The following is a 13,372-nucleotide window of genomic DNA, read 5'->3' on the forward strand; positions in this document are numbered from 1 at the left end:
TTTTTTTCTGCAATTTCATTACTTTGATATGTAATTATCCTTAATCGTTTTACACAATTGTAATACCTATTTTTAATTTGCATGTTAAAGTAAAAAAAAAAAACAAAGAATAAGAGAAAATTTTTCCAATCTCAATATATGGTATCCCAAACTAATAAAAAAATTTAATATTAAACAAAATTGCCTCTAATTAAAAATTTAAGAATTAAAATTTGCATTAAAAAAAATTCAAAGCTAATATTACAATTTTTTTTAAACATCCAGAACAAAAATTTGCAATCCCATACATGAGACACTTGGTAATTATATATATATTTTTTTGAGGTGGTAGTCACTCACTTGTTTCACTTGAGTAGAAGTAGAGGTATAGTGACTAGGTGAGTCAAATTCGTGGACCCCTCATTTCCAACCTTCTCCCATTCATCTTCCCAATCCATATCACTGCTATCTCCAAAACCCTACCCTTCCTCTTCTCTCTCCGATCGATTCCATGTTTTTTCCATTCTAATTCTTTCCATTTCCCTCCCTTTCCACCATGGATTCTGCTCCCAATCTTTCTCTTCATTCTCAAAACCACACCTCCACTCACTGCCGTGTCAAGGGCTTTCTCGTCTACACTCGCCGCAAACGTTCTCTTCATTCCGCCAATGATGCAGCCAAAAGACTCAAAACTGAAGAAATTAAAACAGAAGAATCTCATGATGAGGACTCCGTGTTCAAGCTCCCCAGAGTGGACTCTCGAGAGGACCCCAATTCTGCCGAGGAATTAATCAAGACTGAATTGAATACTCCACAGAAGAAGATTGTGGTGGTCAGTAAGAAACCCGTCACCGTCAAGGAGCTCTTTGAAACTGGTTTGCTAGAGGGCGTTCCGGTCGTTTACGTCGGTTGCAAGAAGGTCCATTTGCACTGCATTGCATTTTTTATTATTTTATTTGTATTCTCTCTTAACAATACAGGAGATTGTAGTGTGCAATGTGACTTAGGACTAACTAATTTTAGTTTATGGATATGGTTTGTTAGGAGACAAAATCTAATCTGGTTTGACACCTCTGAAAAATCAAGGACATCTGATTTAGTTTGGCCGAGGTTAATATTGTCAATGTGATTAAGATTGATATATTATAATTATCCTTTTTCTTGTGAATTGGAAAAAAAAATATAAGGTGAAATAAGATGAGGGCCAAAAATTATTATAGATTAAATTGCTGGTTTTGTTATTATATATGCACTAATCTTAAGTTTTACTTCTTATATTTTGAACTTAGTTGTACTGGGATAATATTTAATTCATTAATCTCTATATACTTTTTAAAAACATGGAGTATTTAAATCTTGGAATCAGACTAAAGATTATGTAAAATAGAAATCTAATGGGAATTAAAAAGAGGAAATACACTATATTATAGTCACACTTAAAAAGTGTCAATAATTCTCCTATCAATTTTTTTTCTTAATATGTTTATGTAAAGGCTTGAGATAATGCAATTTTATTTCAAAATTTTTGATCCTGTATTTTTGTTTTTGGCTAGTGGGTGACTAGTGGCCTATTTCGAAGTACAACTTTTGTGAATAAATATTCTCAATTTAATGTCAATATGACAGGATTCAACTTCGGAATTGCGGGGTGTAATTACTGATGGTGGGATCTTGTGCTCGTGCCGTCTGTGCAATGGATGTAGGGTAAGTTATCATTGTGATCTCTTATCTTTGGGTCATGAAGTCATGGATATCCACTACCCAATGGTTCCTTTGGGTTGAGACTACCCTTTCATTTGTCTTCCTTGTTCGTTTTCCCACCCCATAGGTTATTCCACCTTCCCAATTTGAGATTCATGCATGCAACATATATAAGAGGGCAGCACAATATATTTGCCTTGAAAATGGGAAGAGCTTGCTTGAACTATTGAGAGCATGCAGGGCAGCCCCGCTACATACTTTGGAGACGACCATTCAAAATTTTGTTAGTTCTCCACCTGAGGAAAAGTATTTTACTTGCAAAAGTTGCAGAGGTGAGAGCTTTGCTTTTATTATGCTTGCTGGTCAGTTGTCACCCAGATCATTGTTTGTGTTAAAATCATAAAACTAATGTTTATATAGTGTTTACTATATTTTAAGCCTTTTTGTTGATTGTGTTGAATGCTTATTGGTATTAATTAATTGCATAGGATGTTTTCCTGCTTCCAATGTGGAAAGAGTGGGCCTTTTGTGTCTATCATGTGTGGAATCAAGAAAATCTGAAAGCAGTTCTATTCATGCTGTTGGCAAAAGAGTCAGGTATTTGTTTTTCTGCCCGCTGACTAGGTTGAGATTTTGAAAATCCATGCAATATGATTATTTATTTACTTATTTAAAAAGTTGGCAATGATTTGTGACTTACTACAACAATGGCTTTTGGAGAATAGAAGTTAGTGTTTATTGAAACTCTACATTGATGATTTTGGCCCTTAGTGTCTACTTTAAAAGTTGGAAACAGAAATTCAACAAGTTATAAATTCAAGAATTGTGTGATGCAGTTGTCTCCTAAGAAGATATCATCGGAGGAAGCTGTTTTGGAATCGAGAGGTAGTGTTAACTTTGTTTGGGATTATTGGATGTGGGGTGTGTAAGAATGTTAGAGAGGTTTGGTCAAATAGTATTGGTTGAATATCAAAGTTTGGGCTATGTTATGGAATTTGATGATGGAATTGAATGTGTGCAAGATAATTTAGCCAAATCTCCGGTCAATGTGAGATCTCCAACAAATGAGAAATGCAAATTATAAGCTTTATGTGAATAGGGGAAGGGATCAAGAGATTTGAATCAAATGAAAAATGAAGGAAAGTTTTGGTTATAGATCAAGATATATGTAGAGAGATGAGAGGCTATTTTCCTAAGTTTTTCATCCGAGTGCAAGAATTAACATAAAATATGGAAGGAATAAAAAATCAAAAGCAACAAAAATTCCAAGTGAAAAAGTAGAATTTGACTTACTACTGTGGAATTTTAGTCAGATAGGTGAAAGAATCCCTTTAGAGTGTAGGTAATGGTACAATTTGATATAGCTTAAGTTGTCAACCTATTTGGGATGTGAGTACTTTTGCATACCTGGCCTTCTGAAATATATAATGTAAATTTGTTGGTCATGGTTAGTGATATTATTATTGAAATTTGAAAATGTGTAGATCAATGAGATCGAAGAAATTGTCATATTTGTAGAGGCACTTTGGTTCCTGTATATGATTAAGAACAGAGATATTCAAAGTTTATAAATTTAGAGGGATAAAACCTATGAGTGACACCTTGAAATCATTGGAAGATGCGATAGAGCATAAATTAAGAGAAATAGGATTCTAGAGATGATTGAGTGCAAAGAGAAGGTTTTGGAACATTTTAAAGAGGTAACAAAATAAAGACAAATGATTTTTGCTGACCAGAAAAAAAGTATATATGATTGAGTGCTAAGAGAAGTGTTGTAGAAGGCTTTGAAAAAGTAGAACATACACTTATATCTGGGCTTTACAAGCCATGCACCATGAAATCATTATTAGTGTGAGAACTTCAATAGGTGTGACTAGGAACTATACCATAAGATAAGTTTACAGGCTGAACCTTGAAACTTGTTTAGTCTAGTCTTGAATATGTTTACGACATTCTAAAGATTATCCTTAAATGTATGCCGGTTGCAAATGATATAGTTTTGATTAAGGTATCAAAAGAAGATAATAACACTAAACTTGAGCTTAAACATTGGAATCAAAGGGTTTTCACTTAAACATGGATAATTCAAAGTATATGCATTACTATTTTAATAAGAAACAAGGGAAATGACAATGGGTAAAAATTGGGGACAGTGTCTTACCATATTTTTTTTTTAAGTATAAGAGATCAATATTGCAAGATGGTGGAGAAACTAACCAGTATGTTACATGTGTGATACTTGCTAAGTGATTAAAATTGAGAAAGATGTCACGGGTTATTTCTGATTGCGAATTACCTATCAAGTTCAAAAGGAAGTTTTATCATACTCCTGTATGACTAGGTATACGATCTTCATGAATATTGGGTTTTAAAGGGACAAGAGAACAAGATGGGAGTTGCAAAACTGAATTTGTTGAGATGAATGTATGACTGCACAAGAAATAGCAAGATAGATTGGGTATGTGGGGAGATATTATGACATCTATTGAGGAAAAAATGACAAAAAAAATGGTTTAGATTATTTAGATACAAGAAGAGGTCCCTGGAAACATTAGCAAGGAGAGTAGATTGTTACATGGTTTTTAATCCTATGAAAAATGGTAAAGGGATACCGGAAAGAACATTATTAGGAAACTAGTTTTAAACCATGCCTCCACTGAGGTTGATGTTTGTTTGTGTCTATTAAAAGAGATTTATAGGTTGAAGAAAGAAACAATAAATATTTTTTAGTTTATAATTAAGTTTTGAAGAACCAACATGAAAAATGATTTATAGGTTTAAAAAGTCAATATATAAAAATGTAAAGAGTAGATTTTGTAAAAATACAAAGAATAAAACATGTGCAAAAATATAAAGTAGACTCTCATAAAATCCAAAGGATAGACTGTGGAGAAACATGTATAGTAGACACATTAAAATTATATTGAAAGGGACCTCAGGTTGAGTAATATTTCTGTGAATTTAGTTTTTAATTAATTTTTGTGATCCTTATGGCTGATTCACTTAGTGGGATTAAGCTATTGTTACAGCACAGAGTGTTCATTTTATAGTTTTGTTACAATTTTACAATTGCTACCTATCTGATATGACCGTTGCAAGAATTATTATAAAAGAAAATGCAGCATGTAACTTTTACAATGACAAATAAAGAAAAGAGAAAGCTCTCAAGTTGGTCCTCCAATTGTAGATGCATCACCACCACTGTATCTTCCAAAACTATGATGCAAAACAGTAATTAGTTCCCCAAAAACTTAAAATATCATTATATTAATTTTCCAAAATATAATTTTCTATCAGATTTGTTGCTCAAAAAATTTAAACTATCACTGTATTGATCTTTATGGTGAATTAAAGTAGTGATAAAAGGAAATTCTCTGAAGGCTAATATAGTAGCAGATCTAATCTTGGATTGACTAATTTGGCAAGAATCTTTTGATGACAAATTGTTGACGAAAGTGAAATTTATGGGAATAGGTTGACAACCTATTTTTGTGAAGACTAATGTAATGTGGGGACATAATTTCAGAACAATAATTAAGTGTTTTCACAAAAGAAGATACAAGTCATCTCGCCTATGACTGTTTTTATTTATTTAATTTAGCTTTTCTTGAATGGATAAGGTTTGCGAGACTGTTCACTTGTTTATTTTATTTTAACTGCTTAACAATCAGTCAAATAATATCATCTTACTAGAAGGCTCTTCATAAAATAATTTCTTCTTATCATAAAACAGAAAAGTCATGCATTTTCTTGATTTTGGAAAGGCATGTTACAATTTTAGCATCCTGAAATTAATAGACACAGATTGGGACGGCTTAGAAACTTTACTACTTTTGTGGGTTAGAGTAGAACTAGATATATTTCCTAGCTTTAAATGAATGCAAAATAGGTGCAAAATGTTGTGTTAGGTGCGCTGTTAAGATTTTGATTCTCCCTCTGGCTTTCTTTTCTTTAATTATTGTATTACACTATTTCAGGTCCCCTCGGCCAGTATTATTCTCCCGTTCATGTTCTTGTTGTAGTTCTGAATTATGTATTTCTCCTCAAACTAAGAGACACTGGAAGACAAGAACAAAGTTGGTATTTATATCTATTTCATTTGTACGGTATATGTCATAAATTTGAAAAGCTGTTCTGAAACAATTTTGCATGAACTAATAAACTCTGGTTACATAGTTTTGAACTTAAGGAATTTCATAAAAGAAATTTCTTTTGAATTAGTCAACTGTTTTCTTGCTGCTGTTTATATATTTTTAACTTACATGCTCTTGAATGTGTTACATGTTAATCAAAACTGGTTAGAAGCTCAAAGTTTTCAAAGACTTCTTTTGTGCCTATTGTATTGCACAAGAAAATCTTGTTCAGGGTGGAGAGATTTTTAATCATCCTTGATATTAGTAGGATGACGTAGTTGCATGTTAAATTTTATAATCAAGGACGTTCTCCCATTTTTATTGTAATCACTTGTTATTACTAGATCATCAAAACTATCATTAAAGTTGAAGACTGCTCCAATTACTTCAAAGTGTTTATCTCCACAACATAAAAATCAGTGGAGGATCTCTAAAAGGTTAGTTCCTTTCTGTTCCTTTTGTGTGTATATATTACCTGTACCTTTTTTTCAAATATTCCTTACTGATGATAGTAAATGTCTTTTCATCCAATATATTATTCTTTAGGTATCAGCGAATACATAAATTGATTTTTGAAGAGGATGGATTGCCTAATGGGGCTGAAGTAGCTTATTATGCACGTGGACAGGTAGTTCATGCGTGAATTTCTTTATTGAAATTCTGTTGCCCCGTTAACTGTTTCATTCTGGTTGGCAGAAACTGCTTGAGGGTATCAAAACACGCTATGGAATTGTCTGTCGATGCTGCAACACTGAGGCATATTTTCTTGTCTTGTATCTTTGTGGGCACACCCAAGTAATTTCTAATTTGTATAGATAATACTTTCAAATTTCATTTGTTAAATGATATGCAGATCAGCCCCTCACAGTTTGAAGTCCATGCAGGCTGGGCTTCTCGCAGGAAACCGTGAGTTTTCTTCTTGTCAAGTTCCAGGAAGGGGTTATGTTGTGAATTTATTAGTGTGGGATGAATATTCACAGGTTTTTTTGAATTGCTTGTACCTATGAATTTTAGTGGCAGTATAATGTTTTTTTGGCAGTTATGCATACATCTACACATCGAATGGGGTTTCACTCCATGAGTTAGCTATATTTCTCTCGAAAGATCACAAATGCACTACAAAGCAGAATGATTATGCATGTGTAGTTTGTTGGGATGGTGGAAACCTGTTGCTCTGTGATGGATGTCCAAGGGCCTTTCATAAAGGTCAGATTTAAATGACAAAAAGAGTTGATAGAAAAATTATCTAATTTTTATTGTTTGACATCATTCCCTCCTGCATTCCTCCAATTTTATACCCTCTTCCTATTCTCATGTCGAATTTTCTATTTGCATATTTCTTTAATGAAAGTCTAGTGACACTCTTCCAGAAAATTTTTAGATTACTAAAATGAATATTATGAACTAAAAGTAATGATTTTAAATTTTGGAGGAACAAAAATCAAAGAATTTTTTTTTATGAGAACTAAAATTAAAATTCACTCATTTTACAAGAATGATAATCGGTTATTTTAAAATTTAGAGAGACAATTTTTTGTAGGAAAAGAAATCAAAACTCTGATTTTGTAGGGACTAACCATATATTAGCCAATTATTGAACTTCAATTAAATACTAGATGAATTTTTGTGTTCGTTACTGCTTACATTTTTGTTTCATGATTTACTTATTTGTGAGCAGCAGTTATGAAGAATATTATTTCTCTTTGATAAATTACCACAGCACCACATTGTATGTGCATTTATCTGTGATTATGTTTGGAAATGTACAGAATGTGCATCTGTATCAAGCATTCCCCGGGGTGAGTGGTACTGTCAAATTTGTCAACACACATTTCTCAGAGAAAGGCCTGTGTTATACAATGCTGATGCTGTGGCAGCTGGAAGGGTAGAAGGTGTTGATCCCATTGAGGAGATTGCCAAGAGATGCATTCGCATAGTAAAAGACATAGGAGCTGAGATTGGTGGATGTGTTTTATGCAGGTGATATTTGTATAGTATTAAAATGGATTAGAACATAGAAGCAATATATGGAATTCACCTGGCTGTCACCTATCATTGTATTTCTTAAAATTAGAAAGGGTCATCATACTTTTACTTTGGGATTCAAGTTCAATCATTAATTGCTGCAATAGATTCGTGATTTTCTGCCTTTTAAGAGAAAATTTTGTGCAGGAGTTCTGATTTCAGCAGATCAGGATTTGGTCCTCGTACAATTATAATCTGTGATCAGGTATGCATTGTAGTCCATTTTATTTTGATAACCCAGTCTTTTAACGTGTTAAGTCATGTTTTCAAGTTTGAAGAAGAGTATGATCAACATTGATTTATGCTGGGTTCTTCAAGTGGTTGATTTGATTATACTGAACTAACTTAATGTTGGTTTTCATAAAATCCCTTCCTCCCCTACTTGTTTGTAGTGTGAAAAGGAATATCATGTTGGTTGCTTGCGGGATCGTAAGATGGCATTTCTGAAGGTACTTAACACATTGACATCTCTTTATGCGTGGAAACATTTTGGACACCAACTTTAGCCCGTTGGACTTAATACATGTGTAACAAATCACAGGAGTTACCAGAAGGGGATTGGCTTTGTTGCAACGATTGCACCAGAATACATACTACTTTGGAGAATCTCCTGGTTACGGGGGCTGAGAGACTCCCTGAATCTCTTTTGGATGTTATAAAGAAGAAGCATGTAGAAAGATGTTTAGAACCCCTTAATGAGATTGATGTAAGATGGAAACTTCTTAATGGAAAAGTTGCGTCTCCTGAAACTAGGCCATTGCTTTTGGAGGCAGTGGCCATGTTTAATGTAAGTTCTGTCTGTCTGTATGAGTTGCTTCATCACCATCATCATCATCATATCATTTGTAAGAGTTGCTTCACTATCATCGTCATGGTCATATCATTTTCTTCATCACTATTGTTATATCCTTCCACTTATTTGGGTTTATGAACGTGATAAGTTGATGATCTTGTTTGTTCTCCAATTGGGTTGAGCTGCTTTGCATTTTTATTATTTATGGCATTTTCTTCTTTTACTGAATTGATTCTTCTTCATCACATGACTTCAGGGTGTGATTACAGTTGTTGATGCGTGTAAATCCGTTTTTCGGCAGGGTGAAAAAGTTTTGCCTTCAGCATAAATGCATGTACATGAATTAATGAGTTTATAGTAATTTCCATCCTGCCAAAGTTTCTGACTGATTTGTTAATGATTGTCAGACTTGGCTCTCTTACACCATTTCAACCACTTTACCTACAAAGTGAATTTTTTATCAATTAAACAATTGAATCATGATTATATATTTATCATAACTGTTTGTATTAAATCTTGTAAAAAATAAAATATAATCAAACTGTTCTTGTTCTCGTAAATTTCAAAAAGGAAAAAAAAATAGGTTAAATTTGATATCTATCAGTAAGCTATAAATTTTTTTTGTATTAATATGATAAAAAGATTTCACTCCACTAGTAGGTTTTAAAATAAATTTATCCAATTATAGATGTCGTTGTCCTAGTGGTGCTATGCAGTGCTTAGATATACAGGGGAGTGATTATGGAGTCCGTCACAGTCTGCTGTCTCACTCCTTGTGAGAAACTCCCAAATAGGGCATCTTTATTTTTCATTGGGGAAACCTGTTTTGAGTTTTTCATAAGATTATTAGAAAACTCAAAACAGTTGTTGGAATTTGATCTTTAGACGTCTCTTGCATATTTCAGGAATGCTTTGATCCTATAGTTGATCCAGCTGCTGGACGTGACCTCATTCCTGCCATGGTTTATGGGTAAAATCATAGTAGAACATTTGTTTACATTTTAATGTTCTCTTCAATTTTTTTCCTCGTCTCACTAACTTCTCATTCACATACAGAAGGAATTTGCAGACTCAAGATTTTGGAGGAATGTATTGTGCATTATTGATCGTCAAGTAAGAAGTGGCTGTATTTAGAAGCTATTATTTCAAATGTTTCTTTTATAGCTGTTCATACTTTGTGTCCTTTGACATTGAAGTTCATCGGTGGTATCTGCGGGCATGCTTCGAATTTTTGGTGAGGACATTGCCGAACTCCCCATAGTTGCAACAAGATATAAGAACCGTGGGAAGGTGCGAGACCATGCTACTAACTTGATTGGCATTTCTTGGGATACCACTATGTCTCACCAGCCTCCAACCTCATTTTCTTCTAAAATATTCCTGTGTGGATTTAAAAGCTACTATTTCTGCAAATGTTTGGTTTGCCAAGCCTCCAATTAGTGCTTCACAAACTGAGCTATATCTCACATGTTCCCTTTTGATGTGTTAATTGACAATAGATGTAGTTCTGTGATCTGCACCACTACGCATTTTTTCTAAACTAGGTTCTGTCTTGCTTGCTTCATAATTTCTTCTTGGAGCTAGGTCTGAAATTTTGATATATTGTTCTGTAATGATGATCTAATTAGTAGGATAACCAGATAATGCTTCTGTTTTGTTATGTTATGATCACTTTTTCCTATGTCTTGATAGTGCACTACTTATAAATTAACTTACACTTACAGGGCTACTTCCAAACACTTTTCTCGTGCATTGAGAGGCTGCTGGCTTTCTTGAAAGTGAAAAATCTTGTGCTACCGGCTGCTGAAGAAGCAGAATCTATATGGACAGAAAAATTCGGATTTAGCAAGATGAAACCCGATGAGGTATATGTTTCCCTCAACTACATACAGGCTAGGAGCTAAGTTAACATTTTGCCACTTCATTCTTGCCTTTTTTCTTGTTTTACTTTGATCTACAACTGTGTTTCTTGTGGTTGATAATTTAGCTAGCTGCATTAATGATGACAAGACTCACCCCGGCTAATGATCGAAGTTTCATTTTATGTTGCAGCTTACCAACTATAGAATGAACTGCCATCAGATCATGGCATTTAAGGGGACTATAATGCTTCATAAAACGGTACCTCGATGTCGTGTCATCAATACTCAATCATGAGAAATCCATATTCAAGAAAGCCTATCGTGAAAAGGGAAAACCCTACCTTTCTCGTTTCCATTTTTTTTTCATTCACTTGTTCTGTATATGTATCGACGTTAGGTTATTTGTAGCCATTCGTGAGCCTATACATCATATTCGTTTAACGTTTATAATGCCATTTCCTATTTTTAAGTTTTAGTTACACTCTTGAGCATACTCGAATTCTTGATTTTGGACATGTGCTTTGCTGCCGGTATGATTCAATGCTGATTTACATAAATGAGCTGTTGCTAGAAATATTTTCTTTGACAATTTCCTAACACTTAACGTGTTTGAATGTACAAGAAATATTAGGAAAGCATTCTATAAAATATTTTTTATTATTGAGTATTTATTTGAGATTGAAAATTTGAATTTTTTACTTATTCAACAGAGTACAGAATTTTTGTATTTTTTAACAAATAATTAAGTAACATCAGAAAAGAATGGGTTAAATCCAACATTCCCCTGCAGATCAAGTCACCACAAGAAAGTAAAAGGTCACCAGGTTATTGATTTATTTTAAACTCGCTATATTTATTGTATTATTATTATATTAAACTAGTGAAAATACATTTATTTATAACTTACTAGAATTTTTTTTATGTTTAATATTTTCTGATTTTATTAAAAAAGTAAAAAAAAAAACTTTTTAGATATTTTAATAAATAGAATGATTTCGTCCATTGTCAACAATGCTAGTTTTGTTTTAAATTTTAATAAAACATTTACATGAAAGCTAACTGCTACATATTAAAATTATCCTGAATGATGTAAATTACTTAAATAAGTAGTGTTCAAACAATAGTATACGTACCATATCTAAACACTTACAATCGTTTAACACTTTAAAGCATGCATGTTCTAGTATTTCTTTGTGTATTGTATTGTGTTCTCTTTTTTTTGCAAATCATTACCTTTATTCAAAAGTTTGCTCAAGATCAGAATTATGTTAAGAGATCCGAAGATATTCAAAGAATGTTTCCTTCATGTTTTCTGTTGGGTCTTTTCGTACATACAACACATTTATTCTGCTAAGACGCAACATAGCTTCTGACTCAATACGATAAATGCTACACCTCTAGAAGAAAGTCAAAGCTTAAAGTAATATATCTTTTTCGAAGAAGTTTATATAAAAAATATTGCATGAAGATAAGAGAACAAGAATTATTATTGTTGAATACACTCTTGCTGCCTCTCTCTTTAAAGCTCTGTCTCTTAAACTTGTTCTCTAAAAAGAAAAGTTCTTTACAAGCTTTCAAAATTTTAATGTATTAATTTCAAATCCTCTCTACTAAAGTTACATATTCTGTTCTTTGTAAAACATTTTGTTGTTTGTCCTCAAAAGTGAAGTAAAACACTTGTAAGGTTAACTGAGTGGAGTTAGACCATCTAGTAAGTTAGACTAGTTGATAATAGGAGTGGTTATACTCATTCTAATTAGTGGGTTAGTTGTATACCAAGAGTGATTAAATTTGTTGTAATCCTTTGTGATTAGTGGAACCTCTTAAAGGTATTTAAGGGAAATCTAGACGTAGCTTAGTTTGAAGCGAACTAGTATAAAAACAAGTATGCCTTAGTGTTTTTGTTTCTCAAAAGTTTCTCCTAAATGCTATTTTATAAACTTAAGTGTTTAACAATTTTTGTAGACCATCTAACCCTTGCAAAGGAAATGAAACACTGATTTGAGAAAAATTTAAAAGCTCTATGCAAACCTTACCTATCTTTCTAGAGTTTTTTTGTGTTACAATCAGCCTAGAAGTTTTTCTACTTTGTAACAACAATTCCACTATTACAATACTTTTAGTGAATAATACAAAAAATATAATAGAATTTTTTTAAAAAAAATAATGAAATAGTTCCTTCGTGTTTATAGAGATAGGATACAATTTACTTGGATACAATAAATATTACTTGGGTTGATTTAAAGGTAGTTTTTTTTTTCCTTTCCACGTACTATGGGAAAGAAGTAAACTATAGGATACTAAAAATTTAGTTAAGGAATTAAAGTAACCTTTTTGTTTTTTATTTGAATTTTTTTATATTTTGAAATTATTAATGAAATTACTCCACTTAAACTAATATTAATTGTATTGTATGACTGTTTTGTCAGTTACAAGCGAGATGGTCAGCCTTTACTTGGATCCATCTGAGTCAACCCTAAGACCGGACAGTCACGGAAGTGAACTGATTAGTCATGAGTCAGAACAATTAATCTTATTGTTGACCAATTTAGAGGTAAAGTGTGATTACCCACAGTTGAATTGTAATTAAGCTAGTGTTAATCAAAAGTCCACTCCAAAACCTATAAATACATATTTGTTGTAAGGGGTAGGTAATTTGCATTTACTGCGCTATTACTATATGATCTGTCATTGTTAAGTTGACTTTGGTATAAGAGCACCTTTTGTAGGTACCCTTCGAATGATTTGGATGAGTGGTTTGGACGAGCAATAACATCAAAACTTGGACTTCAAGACAACTTTGAGACCCTAGATGACTCACCAGGCCTTCGATCGTTAATCTCAATCCTACATCCCAAAACATTAATTATTTGAGTTCA

General features: G+C 32.8%; 1 protein-coding gene across 1 annotated transcript; it reads left to right on the forward strand.

Annotated features, from left to right (window-relative positions):
* The first annotated feature begins 353 nt into the window (after positions 1-353).
* Positions 354-10,968, forward strand: LOC108319821 (uncharacterized). Its single transcript, XM_017551109.2, has 19 exons — positions 354-898; positions 1,606-1,683; positions 1,808-2,012; positions 2,169-2,277; positions 5,658-5,756; positions 6,158-6,250; positions 6,360-6,441; positions 6,510-6,569; positions 6,667-6,719; positions 6,853-7,019; positions 7,583-7,793; positions 7,986-8,043; positions 8,231-8,287; positions 8,380-8,625; positions 9,537-9,601; positions 9,688-9,744; positions 9,828-9,921; positions 10,356-10,496; positions 10,684-10,968. Exons 1-19 carry the CDS (start codon positions 536-538, stop codon positions 10,786-10,788), a joined length of 2,343 nt encoding a protein of 780 aa, XP_017406598.1. The 5' UTR covers positions 354-535; the 3' UTR covers positions 10,789-10,968.
* Positions 10,969-13,372: the final 2,404 nt, after the last annotated feature.

This window comes from Vigna angularis, chromosome 3, assembly GCF_016808095.1.
Source record: "Vigna angularis cultivar LongXiaoDou No.4 chromosome 3, ASM1680809v1, whole genome shotgun sequence".
Lineage (NCBI taxonomy): Eukaryota > Viridiplantae > Streptophyta > Magnoliopsida > Fabales > Fabaceae > Vigna > Vigna angularis.

Coding starts and splice junctions, on each gene's coding strand:
- LOC108319821 (XM_017551109.2), top strand. CDS start 536: ATGGATTCTGCTCCCAATCTTTCTCTTCATTCTCAAAACCACACCTCC. Junction 7,794..7,985: donor GGTGGATGTGTTTTATGCAG/GTGATATTTGTA, acceptor AATTTTGTGCAG/GAGTTCTGATTTCAGCAGAT. Junction 8,044..8,230: donor CAATTATAATCTGTGATCAG/GTATGCATTGTA, acceptor ACTTGTTTGTAG/TGTGAAAAGGAATATCATGT.